Genomic DNA, 16,535 nt, shown 5'->3' with positions numbered 1-16,535 from the left:
GGCAGAGGATTTGAAAAAAAAACTCGAAGTGTGATTGGGTGAACGTTCTGTCTGTCACATCTCTATGGGCCAATCAGAGCAACAAAACACGATATGTAGCCGCTATCAAGCTGCGCGTGTATGGTGTACTATTGCTGTCAAAAGTCTGTATGCATAACTTTGACACTTAGTATCCGTGTTTGAAAACTTTGTGCATAAATAAATGCTTTGTACCCCCCCAAAAAATGGTTTTGTATATATGAGTCAGCAAATTACGAGTGTTTTTATGTGAGTATGAATCTAAAAGCTACGACTTCAAGCAGTCACGAATATGAATCTGATTTATACGCATACGAACTCAAGTCTTTGGGTACAAGGCAGGCAGGTCATAGGGAGACCACTTGAGCCCCGATTCCGCCAGTCGCACATGCGCAATGATGGCTGACAATGGGGACGCTGCTGCTGCTAGCTCCGACTGGGCAACACAGGTAAAGTAAATAACGGGATACTTTATCGACATTTTCAGTATTATTTTGATAACGCTTCATATTAATATAGATTTTTTTAAACACATACAAGTTGTAGCATCAGCCCACGAGGTCGCAAGCTAAAGTTGTTTCATTATGTAAAACGCTTAACAAGATGGATTCGCCAGTGAAAAACAAGGAAAATGCGTATCCATCTGCTTTGCAAGGTTACTGTTTACTTGGCTTTGTCTAAAGTTCTGTTTTCAGGTTATGTAGGTTGGTTTTGTTAACTTTTTCTATTTTTCTTCTTATCCTTACCTCATCTCTTACCATGACCCTAAACGGAAGTTTAATCCAATTTTATATCGAAACTTTTAGCGCCTAATTACGTTCTGACACAAATGGCGTCTTTGTGAGTAGGGCAGCCAGAGATGTGTCTGCAGCCAGACCTCTCTCCAAAGGGGATGCTGTCATTTTAACTGCTAAAATGTTTAACTAAAGCTTAATCATTCCCCAGTTAAGCTGACTAGCCTCTTTGCTGTCTTTTTACATGTCAAGTTAGCCACTTGGAGCAGCAAGTGCATAAAGACTAAGCTCCTCTTAATGAACACATTTTTGTAGTGATGTATTATGTTTATTTAACAGTAGCTTTTTTACGGCACTGCTAACATTTAGTCTAACTAGCAACGCTTCAAGACTGCCATTGTCCTGAACAACCTGAAGTAACAGTTTATAAAAAACTGAATGACTTTTGAACCACTAATCGTAGCCTTCACTTTTTTCTCTGGGACTTTAAAGATTAAATCCAAACTAGTATATCGTATTGTCACTGTCAGTGTCTTTTTATCCATTTTAAATCATTTTTTGCAACTATGCAAAAAATTTCCCACAATGCTTTGTGGAGGCTATGCCTATGGCAGGCTGTTTCATCGTCGCATCATGCAGTGTGATCATGAAAAAAACTGCCTGAAAAACTTTTAATGTAGAGAAAGAGAGAAAGAGAGCCTGTAATGTGTCCCTCTGTGTCACTGCAGACAGGAACTGCTTTTGATAACGGCACTACAGCCAAATCAAGATAGGGTAAGGGTTTTTTAATTATAAATATGCAAATATTTTGGAGATCTTTTGTCAAAGAATGCTTATGTTTTCACTTTTTGGTCCCCAAGAGACGGAAGAACAAGTTTGTGCAAAAGCGTCTAATGTTTGGAACTTGTGGAACAACAGAAAGCTGTCAGCAAGGCCTGTAAAAAGGTTTAAACATCAGTTCTGCAAGCATATTAAGTTTTAAGTGGGCTATTAAGATTTTCATTCTCCATTGTCAAATCAGTTTTAAAAAGCTGATGCATTCTTACGAGTTTATTGAATGGCAGCCAGCAGAGACAAGTTTGCAAGAATTAAACAAAAGTTTATGTAAGTGAGCTACAAAGGTGCTGTAAGATGGATATCATTACACCTGTCGATGGACAAAACAAGGCCAACTGCTTCACCTTAACTTGATCCTAATACTAAACTTAGCCTAACTGGCTGAGGCTGCTCTGTATTTCTAAACATACAGTACATGCAAGTTGACATAATGACTGACAGAATAACTAAAATGAAAAAAATAATGTTGTAAATAATACACCAAACTTCAGACATGAGTGTCTAAGTGCGTAGCTAAGTCAGTAAACCATCTCTGCCTCTCCTCTTCCGCCTGCATGCGTGTAACACTAGCAGCCTTCTCCTCTATAGGCGGGCTTGAACCTCAGGGGACTACAGTCTGTTCTTTCTAGTCTATCTGGCTACAGAAAGCAGCTTAAAAATAAATGTTTCACTGCTGCACAGACTGGTGAGTCACTCTATCTCAAGCCTCCACAGGAAGTAGGTCAAGGATGCCCCCAAGTTAAAGGAAAAAAAAAATCAAATGGGAGTAATGCAATCTGTAAAATGTGGATGCAGCATTTAAGCACTTTTGCTTTTTCAGTGTGTCCTAAATGTTAAACACACATTTTATCATCTCTGTTTTGTAACTGCTGCTGAAAGCGGCCAAAGCTGGATAACCATTAGCTGTGTTTATTTCAGTCTTAGGGGGGCTGTGGGAGTGATGCATCTTTAAAAAATAACAGCAAAGAGCCACTGGGGGTGGTTCAGGATAGGCAAAACAGTAAAAGAAAGATGACATGGATGTGGGGCTGTGCAATATGGCCTAAAAATAAAGACCAGAGTTTCAAAATGTGGCCAAATCTTTTACTTTTGTCCACTTTATCCAATGCTGCAAGAAGTAAAACAATAAGAATAGCCATGTTCTTGAGCCTTTAAAAGACAGTTGAATAAAATAAAGGGAAGAAAGTATCACAGAAAGTCTAGATTAGAGCAGTTTTCTCCATCTTTTCAAATTATAGATGCAGGTTGTGCAAACCAACGTGTTTGTGCTGTAATCAAGGCCGCCCATAAGGGGGGGATAAAGAGGGGAGCTTCCTGAGGCCCTGCCAAATTGGGGGTGTACAGAGGACAGCAAAATCATGGTCAATTATAAAGTTAAGCTGTGATAACCATAAGTTTTACCCTGAATAATATTACTTATATCAGAGCAACAAAAATGAATTTTATTTTTTTTATGCTGTGGTACAATGTAGCCATTTTCAAACTTTAAACCCTTCATTTAAAACAGCATTACATTTTTATTTAATGTGAATGAGAGCAGTAAACTAAACCTTTAGGAAAGTAATGCCAGACTTCAGCTAAGCCATGATGTGCGCAGACATCACCATGCCAAAAAATAAACTGAAAAAAAACTGAGACAAATTTAATGGAAAATATTTGAATAATTGTGGAGGGAAAAGTGGCAAAGAAGTGTCAGGAAAGGGTGTAAAGTAGAAAGAAAGAGGGGCAAAGTGGCAAAATGGAGGGGAAAAGGCAAAAAGTGGCAAAAGCCATTCATTAGATGTTCAGTATTTAAGCGTCGCGAAAAGTACCATCAGCTGAATAGATCCACCTAAATCCCTATTGTAGCTTATTAACTAGCACTTCTATATTCACAGACTGAATGTTGTGCTGACCTGCTTGACTGTTGATGAATTGTTGGCAGTGAATTCATGAGTGAATCCTCTCCTATTAATGCAACACACTTGAAATGTGTCTCAGTGTTTCCAGATCTCAGCAACGACCATGAGCCATGCAGAAATGTCACATCCAACAGATATCTTTACCAAAACCATAAATGTAATGAACAACCATTTTAAACTGAGCACTCTATTAAATTTCTGAGACACCCCCTCATATATTCATCGCTCTATATAACAATGGTCCCCTCATGACACACAAAGAGAGCAGCATCTGTCACCCCGTATTGGCACATGTCAACCAGTGCCCTGTTTGGACATGATTAATGAGACGTACAATAGTTGTTCTATTTTATGTGACCAGCTGCCATAAATGCAGAGTGATTATTTTAAAATGACGTTACCCCGGGCTGTTCTACGGCTAAAATCCAGCTCAGCTGTGGTGCTTCCTGTGTTTCTCCCTTCACTATACGCAGATCAGCTGAGATGTCCATCCTGATGGCAATCAGCCTTTAAACCACCTTGAAGTTGTGTAGAGTCAATGAGTAGCTTGTATTTGCTTGTTAAGCAGTAATGAGAGCACAGAGTAAACAGTCTTGGTATGCTGATGTCTGGACGGATGGCTTCACCAATCTAAGTGCTCCTTAGCTTGTTTAAGTGTTGGCAGTAAAGGCAACAGGAGGGAAATCAAGCATTGTAAGGATATCGTCTTTTCAAATTGGAAATGCTGTCAGTCTGAGCGAGCTAAGGGGGGTGTGAATTAGTAAGATGTCAAGTTGCCACAGTCCATGGTAATATCTTTGCTCCAGCTTTGATTCTCTGATGAATAAAAACCAAGACATGCTATTTCTGTAAATGATAAGGAAATTCAAATTCTCACACCTGAGAAGATGGTCAAAGAGAGTGTTTGACATTTTAAAGCTCTTCTTCTTCACCTTAGACCAGTGGTTCTCAACTGGTCAGGCCCCAACAGGGGACCAGTTCATTAAATACATTTGAGGTGTTGGACATTTTTGGAAATTTGGTTCATGATCTTATTATTAAGGAGTGGTGGTAGGTCCTGAGGCTAAACCAGCTGAAGACCACTGCCTTTGACCAAACAGGCTACAAGGGAGGAAGTTGTAACATCTAAATAGTCTGGCCCCTGCTGCTTCAGTGAGCCTTTGACCTGATAAGGAGACAGACTGAACCTTCAGGCAGCGAGGTTACTGAGGGGTCAGAGTTTTGTTACACCGGGGCAGTCGGTCAGGCTATCTGAGCTTGTCAACAGAGGATTTATTAACGATGCAAACTGTGGAATCTCCTCTGATGAGAGTCCAAACAAAAGCTCCTGTGAGGAAATTTTGGTGATGTCAATTTTGGCACGCTCTAAGTGTATGCCTTATGTACAATGCCTGTTAAAAGTATTTAATCCCATTCTATTGATGTCTTGAATTATTTATGGTCAGTATTTATTTTTCTCTTGTAACAAAAATACAAAAAAAACCCTCTCTAAGTGAAATCAGATTTCTTTAAAGGAATGTCAATTAAATAAAAACATTTAAGGTTAAATAAGTGACTGCATAAATATTCACCCCCTTCAGAACTTATTCAGCAGAGGTCCAACTAATTTAATTGGTGCCAGAAGCCTCATATTTGGTGAAATGGGGATCACCTGAGTGCAGTGACTGTGTCTTCAGTGAATGTAATATAAAGACACCTGTGTCTGGAAGGTCCAGTCACTGGTTAATACATATTCCATATTCGTGGCTACCATTACACCATGAAGACAAAAGAACACACCAAACAACGGTTACTGAAAAGTATAAGTCTAGTGATGGATACAAAAAAATCCAAGGCATTGAACATCCCCCAGAGTTCACTTAAATCCACCATTAAGAAATGGAAGGAGTTTGTCATGTGTAAATCTGCCTCGATCAGGCCGTTCTTACAAACTGAATGACCGTGCAAGAAGGAGACTAGTGAGAGAGGCCACCAAGACACCCTCTGGAGTTACAAGCTTCAGCAGCTGAGATGAAAACTCATTTGCCGAAAGGCAATTAGGAGACTCCATGGTCAAGTGGAAGAAAGCTCTCTGGCCATCAGACGCTTTGTTAGGCACCGCACATCACCACAAACACACCATCCACACTGTGAAGCACAGTGGTGGCAGCATCATGCTGTGGGAATTCTTCCCCTGTGGCCGCCCCTGGCAGGCTTGTAAAAGTAGAGGGTAAAACAAATGCAGCAAATATGGGAAAATCCTGGTGGGTGATCTTATTCAGTCTGCAAGAGAAGACGTATTTTCCAGCAAGACCTGAAGCATACCACAAAAGCTACACAGAAGTGGTTTAAAGACAACAAGGTGAATGTTCTGGAGTGGCCGAGTCAAAGCCCAGATCTCAATCCAGTAGAGAAGAAGTGACTGGACTTGAAAAGGGCTGTTCATGCCCAGTCTCCGTGCAGCCTGACAGAGCTTGACAGTTCAGCAAAGAAGAATGGAGTAAAATTTCAGTGACCAGATGACCTATCCACACAGACTCAGTGCTGTGATTGCAGCCAAAGGTGCATCTGCTAAATACTGACTTTAAGGTGGTGAATATTTATGCAGTTACTTATTTTAGCTTACATATTTCTATTTAATTGACATTAAGTTGAAAAAAATCTGTTTTGACTTTGACATTAAAGAGATTTTTTGCAATTTTTATGTCATACAAAAAATCATATTCACCATGACTGATTCACAAAAATAAAAAAGATGCTTTAAGTTTGTAAACATCCATTTCTGGTGATAATAGAAAAGATCATATAATACTGAGATTATATATTTTTGTCCTTTTAAGGTCTCAGTCTTGATTGAACTTTCATATGTGCTTCTGTTTGCACGTGTGTGTGGCAGAACGTGTTTGGTGGGGTCGTCTTTCTTTACCGTGGAATTGATGGGTGGGGAAGGTCATAAGTCAAACACTCAGATCTATTTGAAGAAGATCTGAACTGTCCATGCCCCGACTCTTTCAGGTTTTTGACTCAAACTGTTTAATGTCAACAACAAAGATCTGTTCATTTTAAACAGAGTAGCTTAAGCTCTTAGACTAGTCCCATTTCACAGCTTGGTAGTTCACAAGAGTGAGCACGTTATTGGCCTCTGACAAACAGCAGCACAAAATGCCAGCTTGTCCATAATATGAAATAATTTACACATCAACAGTTTGTTTCATTCAATCCCAACATGATCTCCTCCCTCCCTTCCTTTCCACTGAGAAACTTCAATTATTCATGAGGGATCACAGCACCCACAAAGACTCATGTTTCCACTCCTACAACCCAACACCAGCAAGCTGATACACTGCTCACAATACTTCAAGTCACAGAATAACAAGGGAGTCACTTTACGGCTCATGCATTCCTACACTCACTCATACGCTACAGTACATGTGAGTGAGTGCTTCAGTAGATGCCTCGTGATACAGCCTCTTGCACATATGTGTTTCCTTTGACAGCAGGTGGGAGCAAATATCAGCCTCAGTCAGGGACATTTTCCATGCACCTGCACATTAAAGTTAGTGAAAAAGATCCAGAGGCCTTTATGAATGTATCACTTTACATGTAAGCTTCACCAGCTAAGCCTGACAAAGACTCTCCTTGTATCTTGTATGGGATGTTGACAACAGTGTGTCAGGAGCAAAGATGGAGATTTAACCTTTGTGGTTCTTGGAGCTGAATTCAGTGAGAGTCACACCAGCTCTCTGTCTCTTTAAATCTCTTTGTCTTTCACACCCAGGCTCAGCTACACACAGCCACTCAAATCAAATCAAAAAAATCCCCAAGGACCCTTCTCTCAGGACGGGGGAGTGCCCCATCTCTCTCCCTCTCTTTGGGATGGCTACCGGCTGAGTGTAATAAAGGCCTTTGTTAAGCTGCCCTGCTGCAGATCTCTGTTGTTGAAGCACAATGAAAAGGTGGATCAAAATGTGAAACGTATGCCCCAGGAAATACATTGTTAACCATAAAGATGAGCTATCAATTCAGGAGGAAAATGGGTAAAGTAGGTGAAAAAAATGTAAAAGTGATGACATGAGATCAGGTAGTGTGAGGCTGCCTAAATGATCCATGTAAGAGAAAATGTTTGGAGAATGTTTGCCTGCAGCCTACCTGAAGCGGCACAATAAAGATAAGGATTCAAATGTCATGAGTTTTTATTTAACTGAGCCGTTGTTCAGGCACACTGCTAAAACAGGTGCACATCTGCTTGGATACTGTATACAGTATCTTAACAACACATTTAAAGTGACAGCTAACTTTGCTCCTCAGAGAAAGTGTCATGTTCAGTAAAAATCATCTCTCAGTGGGTACCTTGAGAGATTAAATGCCATGCCTTTTTCTAAGAAAACAAACTCAGGCTTTGTGGAATCACATCAAGCATCACACTTACTTCTGTCACTGTGAAACCACGCTGTTAGCTTCCTCACACAGTCTTGCCACTGTCACCAGAAAAATAGTCCCTCAGGCACTGAATGTCCATGGCACAGGGAGGACACACGTGTTGTGGAAGTGAGAGGCAGTCCCAGTAGTGCTGTTTAGGAAAAGACCACGTCCCAACAACTTCACTGGTGTGGGCAAGTACCCACCACTACATCAAGCAGGGTGCCTTTTCAAATGATTACTACAAGTGTGGGAGCAGGGGAGCAGGAAAAACACGGCATGGACTTTTGGATTGGATTACTGCTCCAAAAAGGACTGTCAAGTCATGTGAAGTTTTCTTTATTGACATTTTAGTCTTGTACAAGTATAAAGAGGAATGAAATGTTGTTTATCTATCACCATTACACTTCATAAGATAGTTGTAAATACAAGATAGAAGCATAAGGTTATAAATTTTAACAAGAGAAACCATTGAAGTGGCAAAAATAAAGCGTCAAAGCAACAGTAAAAGAGGCATCAAAGTGGGAGGTGTGTAACATCATTGTCTGATCTACCAGTATAAAGTGCAGCTAGTATCTAGGCTACTGTATACATAGTACAAAATGTGTAAATATAGGCAAAATAAGCCATAGAGATGGATCACTTATTCCTCCAGTCAACCTATTCAAAACAGGGAAAAGGGTTTATAAGAAAACAAATGAATTAAAATTTTAAAGTATATTGTATCATATTTGATACACAATTTAATGAGACCTCTATCTAATTAACACGAGCAATAATTTCCCTGAAAATCTTTTATATACAATTGATAAACATTAAAATGCCCTCAAGTGGATTATCAATTGCAAAAAATGTCAAATTTATCAAATCTGATGGAAAAATATACATGAAATTTTATGGCATTTTTCCTTTTTTATTAATTTTAGTAGAAGGTCAAATAAGAGAGTTCAAAGTTAAAATAATGAGAAATTTATGGCTTTTATTTGAAATATCAGGCTTTAAAGGGTTTATTCTAAACATAGTTTCAACAAGCTGCCATCTGTATTACAACCTTTAAAACAATATGAACATGACATTTTTTTTTATCTAAGATTGTTTTTATTTAAATAAGCATGATTTTGTTTTCACTTTATTTAATCATTTTTATCTTATTGTTTTCCAATTTTATTTTGTATTTTTTTATTTATTGTATTTATTTATTTTTGTTTAATTTAATTTAATTTTATTTTATTTTATTTTATTTTATTTTATTTTATTTTATTTTATTTTATTTTATTTTATTTTATTTTATTTTATTTTGTTTTGTTTTGTTTTGTTTTGTTTTGTTTTGTTTTGTTTTGTTTTGTTTTATTTTATAATGTCAAAAAAGACCCCACTACTGAAAATTACCTTTGGTCTGAAATCTCTCCAGTAAAGTTAAAACAAATTAGTTAAAATCCTAAATATAGCATTTTGCAGCTAAAAATCATCAGATATCAATGATATGAAGAGTCTCTTTAAATCTGGAAAACTGTAATAATTTCCTTCAACACGGATAAACTTTAGTCTCCAGTCAAGTGTTGGTAATTGATTAGACTTAATGGATTTGATATTGGTACAATCATTATATTATTGAAGACATAGTTCACTTATTCCTTCCATTCAAATCTAGGGGATAAGCACAAAAACTGGTTAAGAAAGATAAATGACTAAACTATGAACAAAGTTACAACAAGCTGCTAGCTTTAATCTTTAATCTTCATATCAAAGAGACAATAACATTTTAATCAAAGATTGTTTCTAATCAAAAAACACATAATTTTTATTTCATTTTGTGTCCTTGTTTAATGTCAATAAACTTCATTAAAAATTGCCTTTGGTCCCACACTTTTCCAATTAAATTTCAGCTTTAAAAAATACCAAATATATCATTTTTCCATCTGAAAATCATCAAATTTCAATCCTATGAAAAGCCTTTGTGTCATCTTTAACACATATTCCCTTCAGTCTCCAGTCAAATGTTGGTAATTGATCATACATGATGGATTTAATAATGATATAAATATGACATTATGGTCTACATAGAGACATATTTAGGCATAAATAACCTCTTGAACAAATATCACTGATTTTCTCTGATCTCCAGCCTCACAGAATTCCCTCTTCCTCCCCCTTGTTCTCTCATCTCCGCCGTGGTTTCCCTCCCACTCCTCCCCTCAGTGACAGTTCAAAGTCTGGCAGCAACAACCATGAGGCTGAAATGCACCTTACAATTTAAACCATCCCACCAATCACGAGGCTCCTCTGCCGCAACAGTCACTAGTAACATTTGCACAACAAAAGAAGGGCTAGCTGATTCATCAACCCCCTTCTCCTCCTCCCCTTTCCTTCACTCCCTTTTCCTTCCACTGTGACTCCTCCTCTCCTGCCTTTGTGCTCGCACCCAAAATCCCCTTCTACCCCTGTGACCTCCTCCCCCTTTGCACTAATCTCCTTGCACCCACTGGATTGACTGCTTCAGTTCTGGCTCTCCCTGCGCCAAGACCCCCTCACCCTGCACCCCACAAGACACCCATCGGAGTCCGGCCTCATTTGCACACACTCCCCCTCCTCCTCTGTTTTGTGTGGAAAAAAAAATTAAAACACATTGGAGTGCAAGGGGTAATTTTAGCATTGGACTTGCACTGCAATAAATAATAACAATCACATGAGCATAATCTTGGATTCAAATATGCTGGGGGACTTATTCCATAGAAGGGTTAGATTGGTGCTAAGTTACCAAAATTAATTAAAACCATACATTATGCTCTTATTGTGTATTTTAAGCCATTTTTACACTAAAAGATACCCTATATGAAACATGGGACACTTTACAGGCTCCATTTAAGGGCTCAGATACTCTAATGACATGGTCACATTACTACTGAAAGGACCCTCTCTATTGGTACTTAAAGCCCCCCACACATACACACAACATGTAAGGCTCCCATGGGGTTTGGGGGCAGCCAATATAGGGTTAGCCTTTGCTTCGCTTTGGATTTCACATTTGGTGTTTCTATAGCAACAGGGATCCCAGAGAGGGGCAAGTGGACCCCCCTCTTCATTTGGAACACCATTAACATACCCCGCCCCCGTCTTGTGTTCAGTGGGGTGTCCCAAACACACAGACATCAAGAGAGGAGGGAAGTGAAAGCCAAAGGATTAGAGTCAGGGTTTAAAGAGGTTTTAATTATTTTAAACTTCTAGACATGGAAACAAAGAAAACACAGCTGTAAACATGTGCAACAAGTGTAAAGAGGAATGTTCATAAAATTTAAGCTCTTGTTATTATATTATAGGGATAATGTACATGTTTTTGCAGCATGCAGTACCACATCCGTCAGCAAAGGCAGGTAAGTGATGGCACTGTTTGAAAACTTTTAAACTTCTCTGTTTGCAGTTATAATCCACTGTGAACTGTCATTGTCTTTGTCAATCATTCTATTAAGTCCTCTTAAAGATCCTCCTGATCATTCTGAAGACAGCACTGTCCCCGATGGCTTTGGAGACCCTCTCCCATAGGCTGTCCTGCTTCCACAGCCCCCGCCCCTTCTTCTCAGCTCTGACCTCTGCTCTGTGCAGCCGTTTGTGGAGACGCCAGTAGAGGCGAGAGTCCGGCAAGACTCCCACAACAGGCGCAGTGCGAGCCAGGCCCAGCCTGAGGACCTCTTCATTCATACAGTAGCTCCACATCGACCCCTTCTGGAGAGAGTGGGGAAAGACAGGGAACTGAGTCAAAGCAGTACAAAGTCCAATCAATATGAATTCAAGTACAGGCTCACAGAATTTAGTCTGTTATTAGACTCTCACCTTGCTTTGAGACACCAAACAGTGTAGCGTCTCGTTCTTTCTGCTGATAAGTTTTAACCAGACTGTTTGTGAAGGAGTCAGGTTGTTCTGCAGCCATGCCCTGCCCTCTGGGGTCAGCTCCACTCCTGCAAGATGCACCAGCATTGGAGACGTGTGCATACCTAAAGAAGATGAAAAAGTGCATCTTTAGACTATTTTTAGTCTGTGTTGCATCAGAGTTTGAGGTTGAGCTTTGGAATTTCATCTTCAATTGTAGGGCATGAGCAACAATATCCAAACTGTATCAAACACTGATTAATTATTAGTTAATATTATTATTAGTAGAGATTTATAGCTTTTGGTTCGATTGTCTTTATCTTTATGTATTTTCTTTGGTAAATTATTGTATTTATGCCATTTATGTTTTGTTTTGTGTGCCGACTTCTCTGCCTCTTCTTGATGATAAAAGTGATCCATGTTTGTTATTCATGTCTTAAATTGTGCAAAAATAACTAGGTTTCATATGTTGGTGGTCAAGCAGGACTAATACATCAGTGAAAGCTACACAACAAAAAAATCTGTTCAATCATGAGAGACCTTCATACTAGAGGTGCTGAAGAAGCACTCTGTACAGGAATAAGATGCTTGATTTTAGTGCAGACAGTGATTTAATAACAAAGCTAACAAGCTTAACTGTCACTCTCAGTCATGAAAGAAATTACCAAATGCAGCAGGGTCTGACTGCACAAAATGAAAATAAAATTTGAAGTGTAACAAGATAAAAACAGACGAGTCAAGAGGCTGATGAAATTTAAGTTACTTGAAACTGGAAAGGTCATCCTCTCATTTGTTTTTAGGCAAAACTAGTTAAAATTTAAGTGTGGAGGCCCTCTTTAAGTGACTCAAATTATTTCCTGTACCTTTGTGTTTTGAAAGTAATGGAGAGAGGACAGGGAGATAAATTGGGACATGTTCCACTTCGAGTCCTTTCTCAGTGACTGAATGAACTTTCCCACGGAGGCTGACATTCCTCTCAATAAAACGAGCTGGGATCTCGGATGCTGCTTGGAACTTGGTGACCTGAGGAAGAATGAAACAAATGAGTTGGACATTCATGCTTTGTACTTAAAAATTCTGCTGTTCAAATAAGAAAATAGAAATTCAGATTTGGAATAAACACAAGCTTAAAGGCTGCAGGATTCAATACATTCTTCACTCTGCTAAGACATGTGTGAAACAGACTTGAAACTAACAGGGTACGCTATTATTATCTCTGGACTTGGTCATATAAAATACATAGAAATTCAAATCTTTTTAGCTTTTGCCAGAAACTGTTACTTTGCATCAGTGTGAATCATGCTCTTACCAGTTTGATACTCCTTGCTATTACAATGACACCTGCAACAGCCAGCCCAGTGCTTATATTCTGTACAGGTGACAAAAAAGCAATCAGTAAATTATCAGTCATCCGCATAGCAAAACACATTATATTTACAAATCTCTGGCATAAAATAGCCTGTTCAGACAGTTTTCCTTGTATAACATTTACAGACACCAAACAATCATCTACCGGAGAAAGAAAGTTGGAATGAGTGACAAGGTAAAGCATCTTTTTAAGAAGCAGAAAACCTTGAGCAGAGCCACATTCATTCTTTGAAAGCCATCTGTCTCTACTTGCTGGGGTTAAATATGGTGCTGGAAGACTTTGCAAAAGTTTACAACACAACACCAAGGTATCAAAACTCCTAACTGCAGATTGAGGTTGTCAGTATTTTTGATGCATCAATACTTTATCAACCTCGCAAAGCAGATGGATTGGCCAGATTCCATGTCTGTCATCATATATCCCATCCACTGTCATACAGATGCACTGCTGTGATACAGTATTTGCCCCTTCTAGATTTCTAGTTTTCTTTACATACTTTTCACACTTACTTGTTTTAATCATCAAACAAATTGTAAATTTCGACAAGGACAACCCAAGTAAATACAAAATGCAATTTTTAAATTATAAGTCTATTTATTAAGGGAAAAAGTATCCAAACCTACCTGGCCCTAGGTGAAAAGTTTCTATTGTTAAATCATAAATGAACTACGATGAACCACATTTCTTTTGATATTCTGATTTCAATTCCACTTCCCACACCTGTCCTTATTACTACCAGACCTGTTGGATAAAGAAATATCTTAAATAGGACTGCTCTGAAAAAGTGAATTAACGATAACAAGAGGAAACGCATCATACAGCCATCTAAAGAAATTCAAGAGCAGATGAGAAACAAAGCCAGACTCTATCAGTCTGGAAAGGGTTACAAAGCCATTTCTAAGGCTCTAGGACTCCAGCAAACCACAATGACAGCCATTATCTGCAAATGGAGAAAACTTGTAACAGTGGTGAACCTTCCCAGGAGTGGCAGGCCAACCAAAATTACTTCAAGAGTGCATCGACGACTTATTCAGGAGGTCACAAAAAACCCCAAAGACCTGCAGGGCTCACTTGACTCAGCTGTCAGAGTTCATGACTCAACAACGAGAAAGAGACTGGGCAAAAATGTCATCCATGTGAGAGTCCCAAGCCAAAACCACTGCTGACTTAAAAGAACACAAAGGCTGGTTTCACATTTGCCAAGAAACAGCTTGATGATCTCCATGACTTTTGGTAAAATATTCTGTGGACTGACAAGACCAAACTTTTTTGAAGGTGTGTGCCCCGTTATATCTGGCATAAAACATTTAACGAACATCATACCAACAGTCAAACACAGTGGTGGTAGTGTGATGGTCTAGGGCTGCTTTGCTACTTCAGGATCTGGACCACTTGTCATAATTGATGGAACCATGAATCATCAGGAGACCTTGAAGGAGAATGTCTGGTCATCAGTTTGTGATCTCAAGCTCAAGCCCACTTGGGTAATACAGCAGGACAACTATCCCCAACACAAGAGCAAGTCCACCTCTGAATGGCTTTAAAAAAGGTTTTGGAGTGGCCTAGACAATGTCCAGACTGAGATCAGGTTAAGATGCTTTAGCATGACCTTATGCCTGAAAACCCTCCAGCGTGGCAGTATTAATACAATTCTACAGAGAATAGTGGGGCAAAATTCCTCCACATTGATGTGCAAGACTCATTGCCAGTTATTGCAAATGCTAGCTTGCGGTTGTTGCCACCAAGGGTGGTACAATGAGGTTGGCAATTACTTTTCCTATAGGGCTGAGTAGATTCGATTGGCCTTTTCCCCATCCCTTAAAAACTGCATTCTGTATTTACTCAAATGATCTTTGTCTCATGAAAATTTCTCTGATGATCTCAAACATTTAAGTGTGAAAGCAACAGCATAGTGTGCCAAAATGTTTCCTAAATATTAGACAGTGTATGGCAGTTTGCAGTTGTAGCAAACTTCAAGCCCCCAATACTGCATGGCTAAAACTTTTGTCCCAATGGTATCAAAATGTGTTTGATCTTCTCTTTTATTGGAATCATATTGAATTAAAAATTTTGGTATGTGTCAGCCCTACTGGGAATGTATGACATAATTTCTGAGAAATTTGTTGTCAGGAAAGTTTTAGTGAAAAGCCCAGTTTTTGTTTAATCATTTCATCTTGGTTATCTGAAGTACTGAGACTCCTTTGTTCTTTGACATTGCTACTAGTTAAAGCCATGTAGATGTTAAGCCAGAGTATATGATTATAGTTAAGAAAACAGTTTGTCCCTCACTTGTAACAGCACAGGGTTAAAGGAGGAAAACTTTAAGAGGGCTAACATATGGACAACATATGTTAAATATCGTGGGAAAATAATTTTCGTAAGTTAAATGCCTACATTTGACAAGTCCCTAATGTTCATATTACGAGTATTACAAAAAAGGAAGTATAGGTCATACACTATGCTTCCCTTCCTGTTAGCTAAAATTTTAAATGAATATGCAGGTGTCTCTCCTCCACTCTGGCAGTAGCTACAGTGACCATGTTCCCCCATGCATCACCGTGTTTTTACACAAAGGAGTCTCCTACCCGCACAAGTGTCAAATTTTCATCTGCGAAGTGAGATATTAAAGACACGACGTTAGCAGACGCCTTGCTTCCTTCTTGTATTTGCAGCCTGTTTCTCGCTCCCTCTTCAGTTTCTGTTTCTGTGGAAGACTCCGGCATGTTGTTGACATTTTCTCCCGACGCAGCTGACGCTCCGCCTGTTTGGGAGGGACGTAGGCTAGTGAGGAGTCTCCGCCCTGTGGTTGGCTGTAGACATGACAGGATGGCGTTGATAGGTGCTTGAATGCATTAAGTTTATGTGTGTTATAAAACCCCTCCGAACATTGCTATTAGGTGCACGGTGGGCCCTGAAATTCAAAATTATGAGCCATTTTGCCGCTAGAAAACAATAAGTTGTTCATGCACTTTGCGGCTAAGATCATGGGGTCGAACTAGCAGACAAGTAAACACCGCTGGGGTCACTATTGTCTGCACAGTTTGACCTAGATAACTTCATTTGTGCAGTTTAAGTCAAAAAACAAAATGCGCAACAGAAAAATTCCTTTGAATTTATATTTTCAGGTCTATTAGTGAATAGTGTTTTAATAAAATCCATAACTGTCAATGAAGTTTCTTCCATTTTTGAAAAAAAAAATGTAGCAGTGAATTGTAGCAGATGTTGCACAGTGAAACATGTTTAGTAACAGACCTCAGTGAAGAGTGACCACTGACTGTATGACAGATGCATTGGAGCCCTCATCTTGTAAACTGTGAAGTCATGGAGCTACTTGAAGACAGATGACGCCCCCATTACCGCAAATTGGCCAATAGGAGTTGAGAGGCAGAGTTGTCCTCCTGGCCGCCATTAAAG

The 16,535-nt window shown here is 39.1% G+C and overlaps 2 protein-coding genes across 3 annotated transcripts in view; both read right to left on the bottom strand.

Moving 5' to 3' along the window:
- The window catches only part of plch1 (phospholipase C, eta 1), a 117,165-nt gene extending 109,180 nt beyond the window's left edge, over positions 1-7,985 (bottom strand). Inside the window, exon 1 of the mRNA XM_041796034.1 lies at positions 7,899-7,985. The gene's annotated coding sequence lies outside the window, so the exon portion shown is untranslated. The remainder of the gene's footprint in view (positions 1-7,898) is intronic.
- A 3,089-nt stretch (positions 7,986-11,074) lies between these two features.
- Positions 11,075-16,441, bottom strand: c18h3orf33 (c18h3orf33 homolog (H. sapiens)). Of its 2 annotated transcripts, none has more exons than XM_041800672.1 (6): positions 16,374-16,441; positions 15,707-15,931; positions 13,062-13,121; positions 12,616-12,775; positions 11,717-11,877; positions 11,075-11,608 (listed from the first exon to the last, which is right to left on the bottom strand). In XM_041800672.1, exons 1-6 carry the CDS (start codon positions 16,422-16,424, stop codon positions 11,351-11,353), a joined length of 915 nt encoding a protein of 304 aa, XP_041656606.1. In that variant the 5' UTR covers positions 16,425-16,441; the 3' UTR covers positions 11,075-11,350. The 2 variants fall into 2 exon arrangements, with proteins under 2 accessions (XP_041656606.1, XP_041656615.1); XM_041800681.1 differs by having other exon boundaries at positions 11,075-11,605.
- Positions 16,442-16,535: the final 94 nt, after the last annotated feature.

This window comes from Cheilinus undulatus, linkage group 2, assembly GCF_018320785.1.
Source record: "Cheilinus undulatus linkage group 2, ASM1832078v1, whole genome shotgun sequence".
Taxonomy (NCBI): domain Eukaryota; kingdom Metazoa; phylum Chordata; class Actinopteri; order Labriformes; family Labridae; genus Cheilinus; species Cheilinus undulatus.
This window is presented reverse-complemented; position numbering and strand designations above follow the sequence as displayed.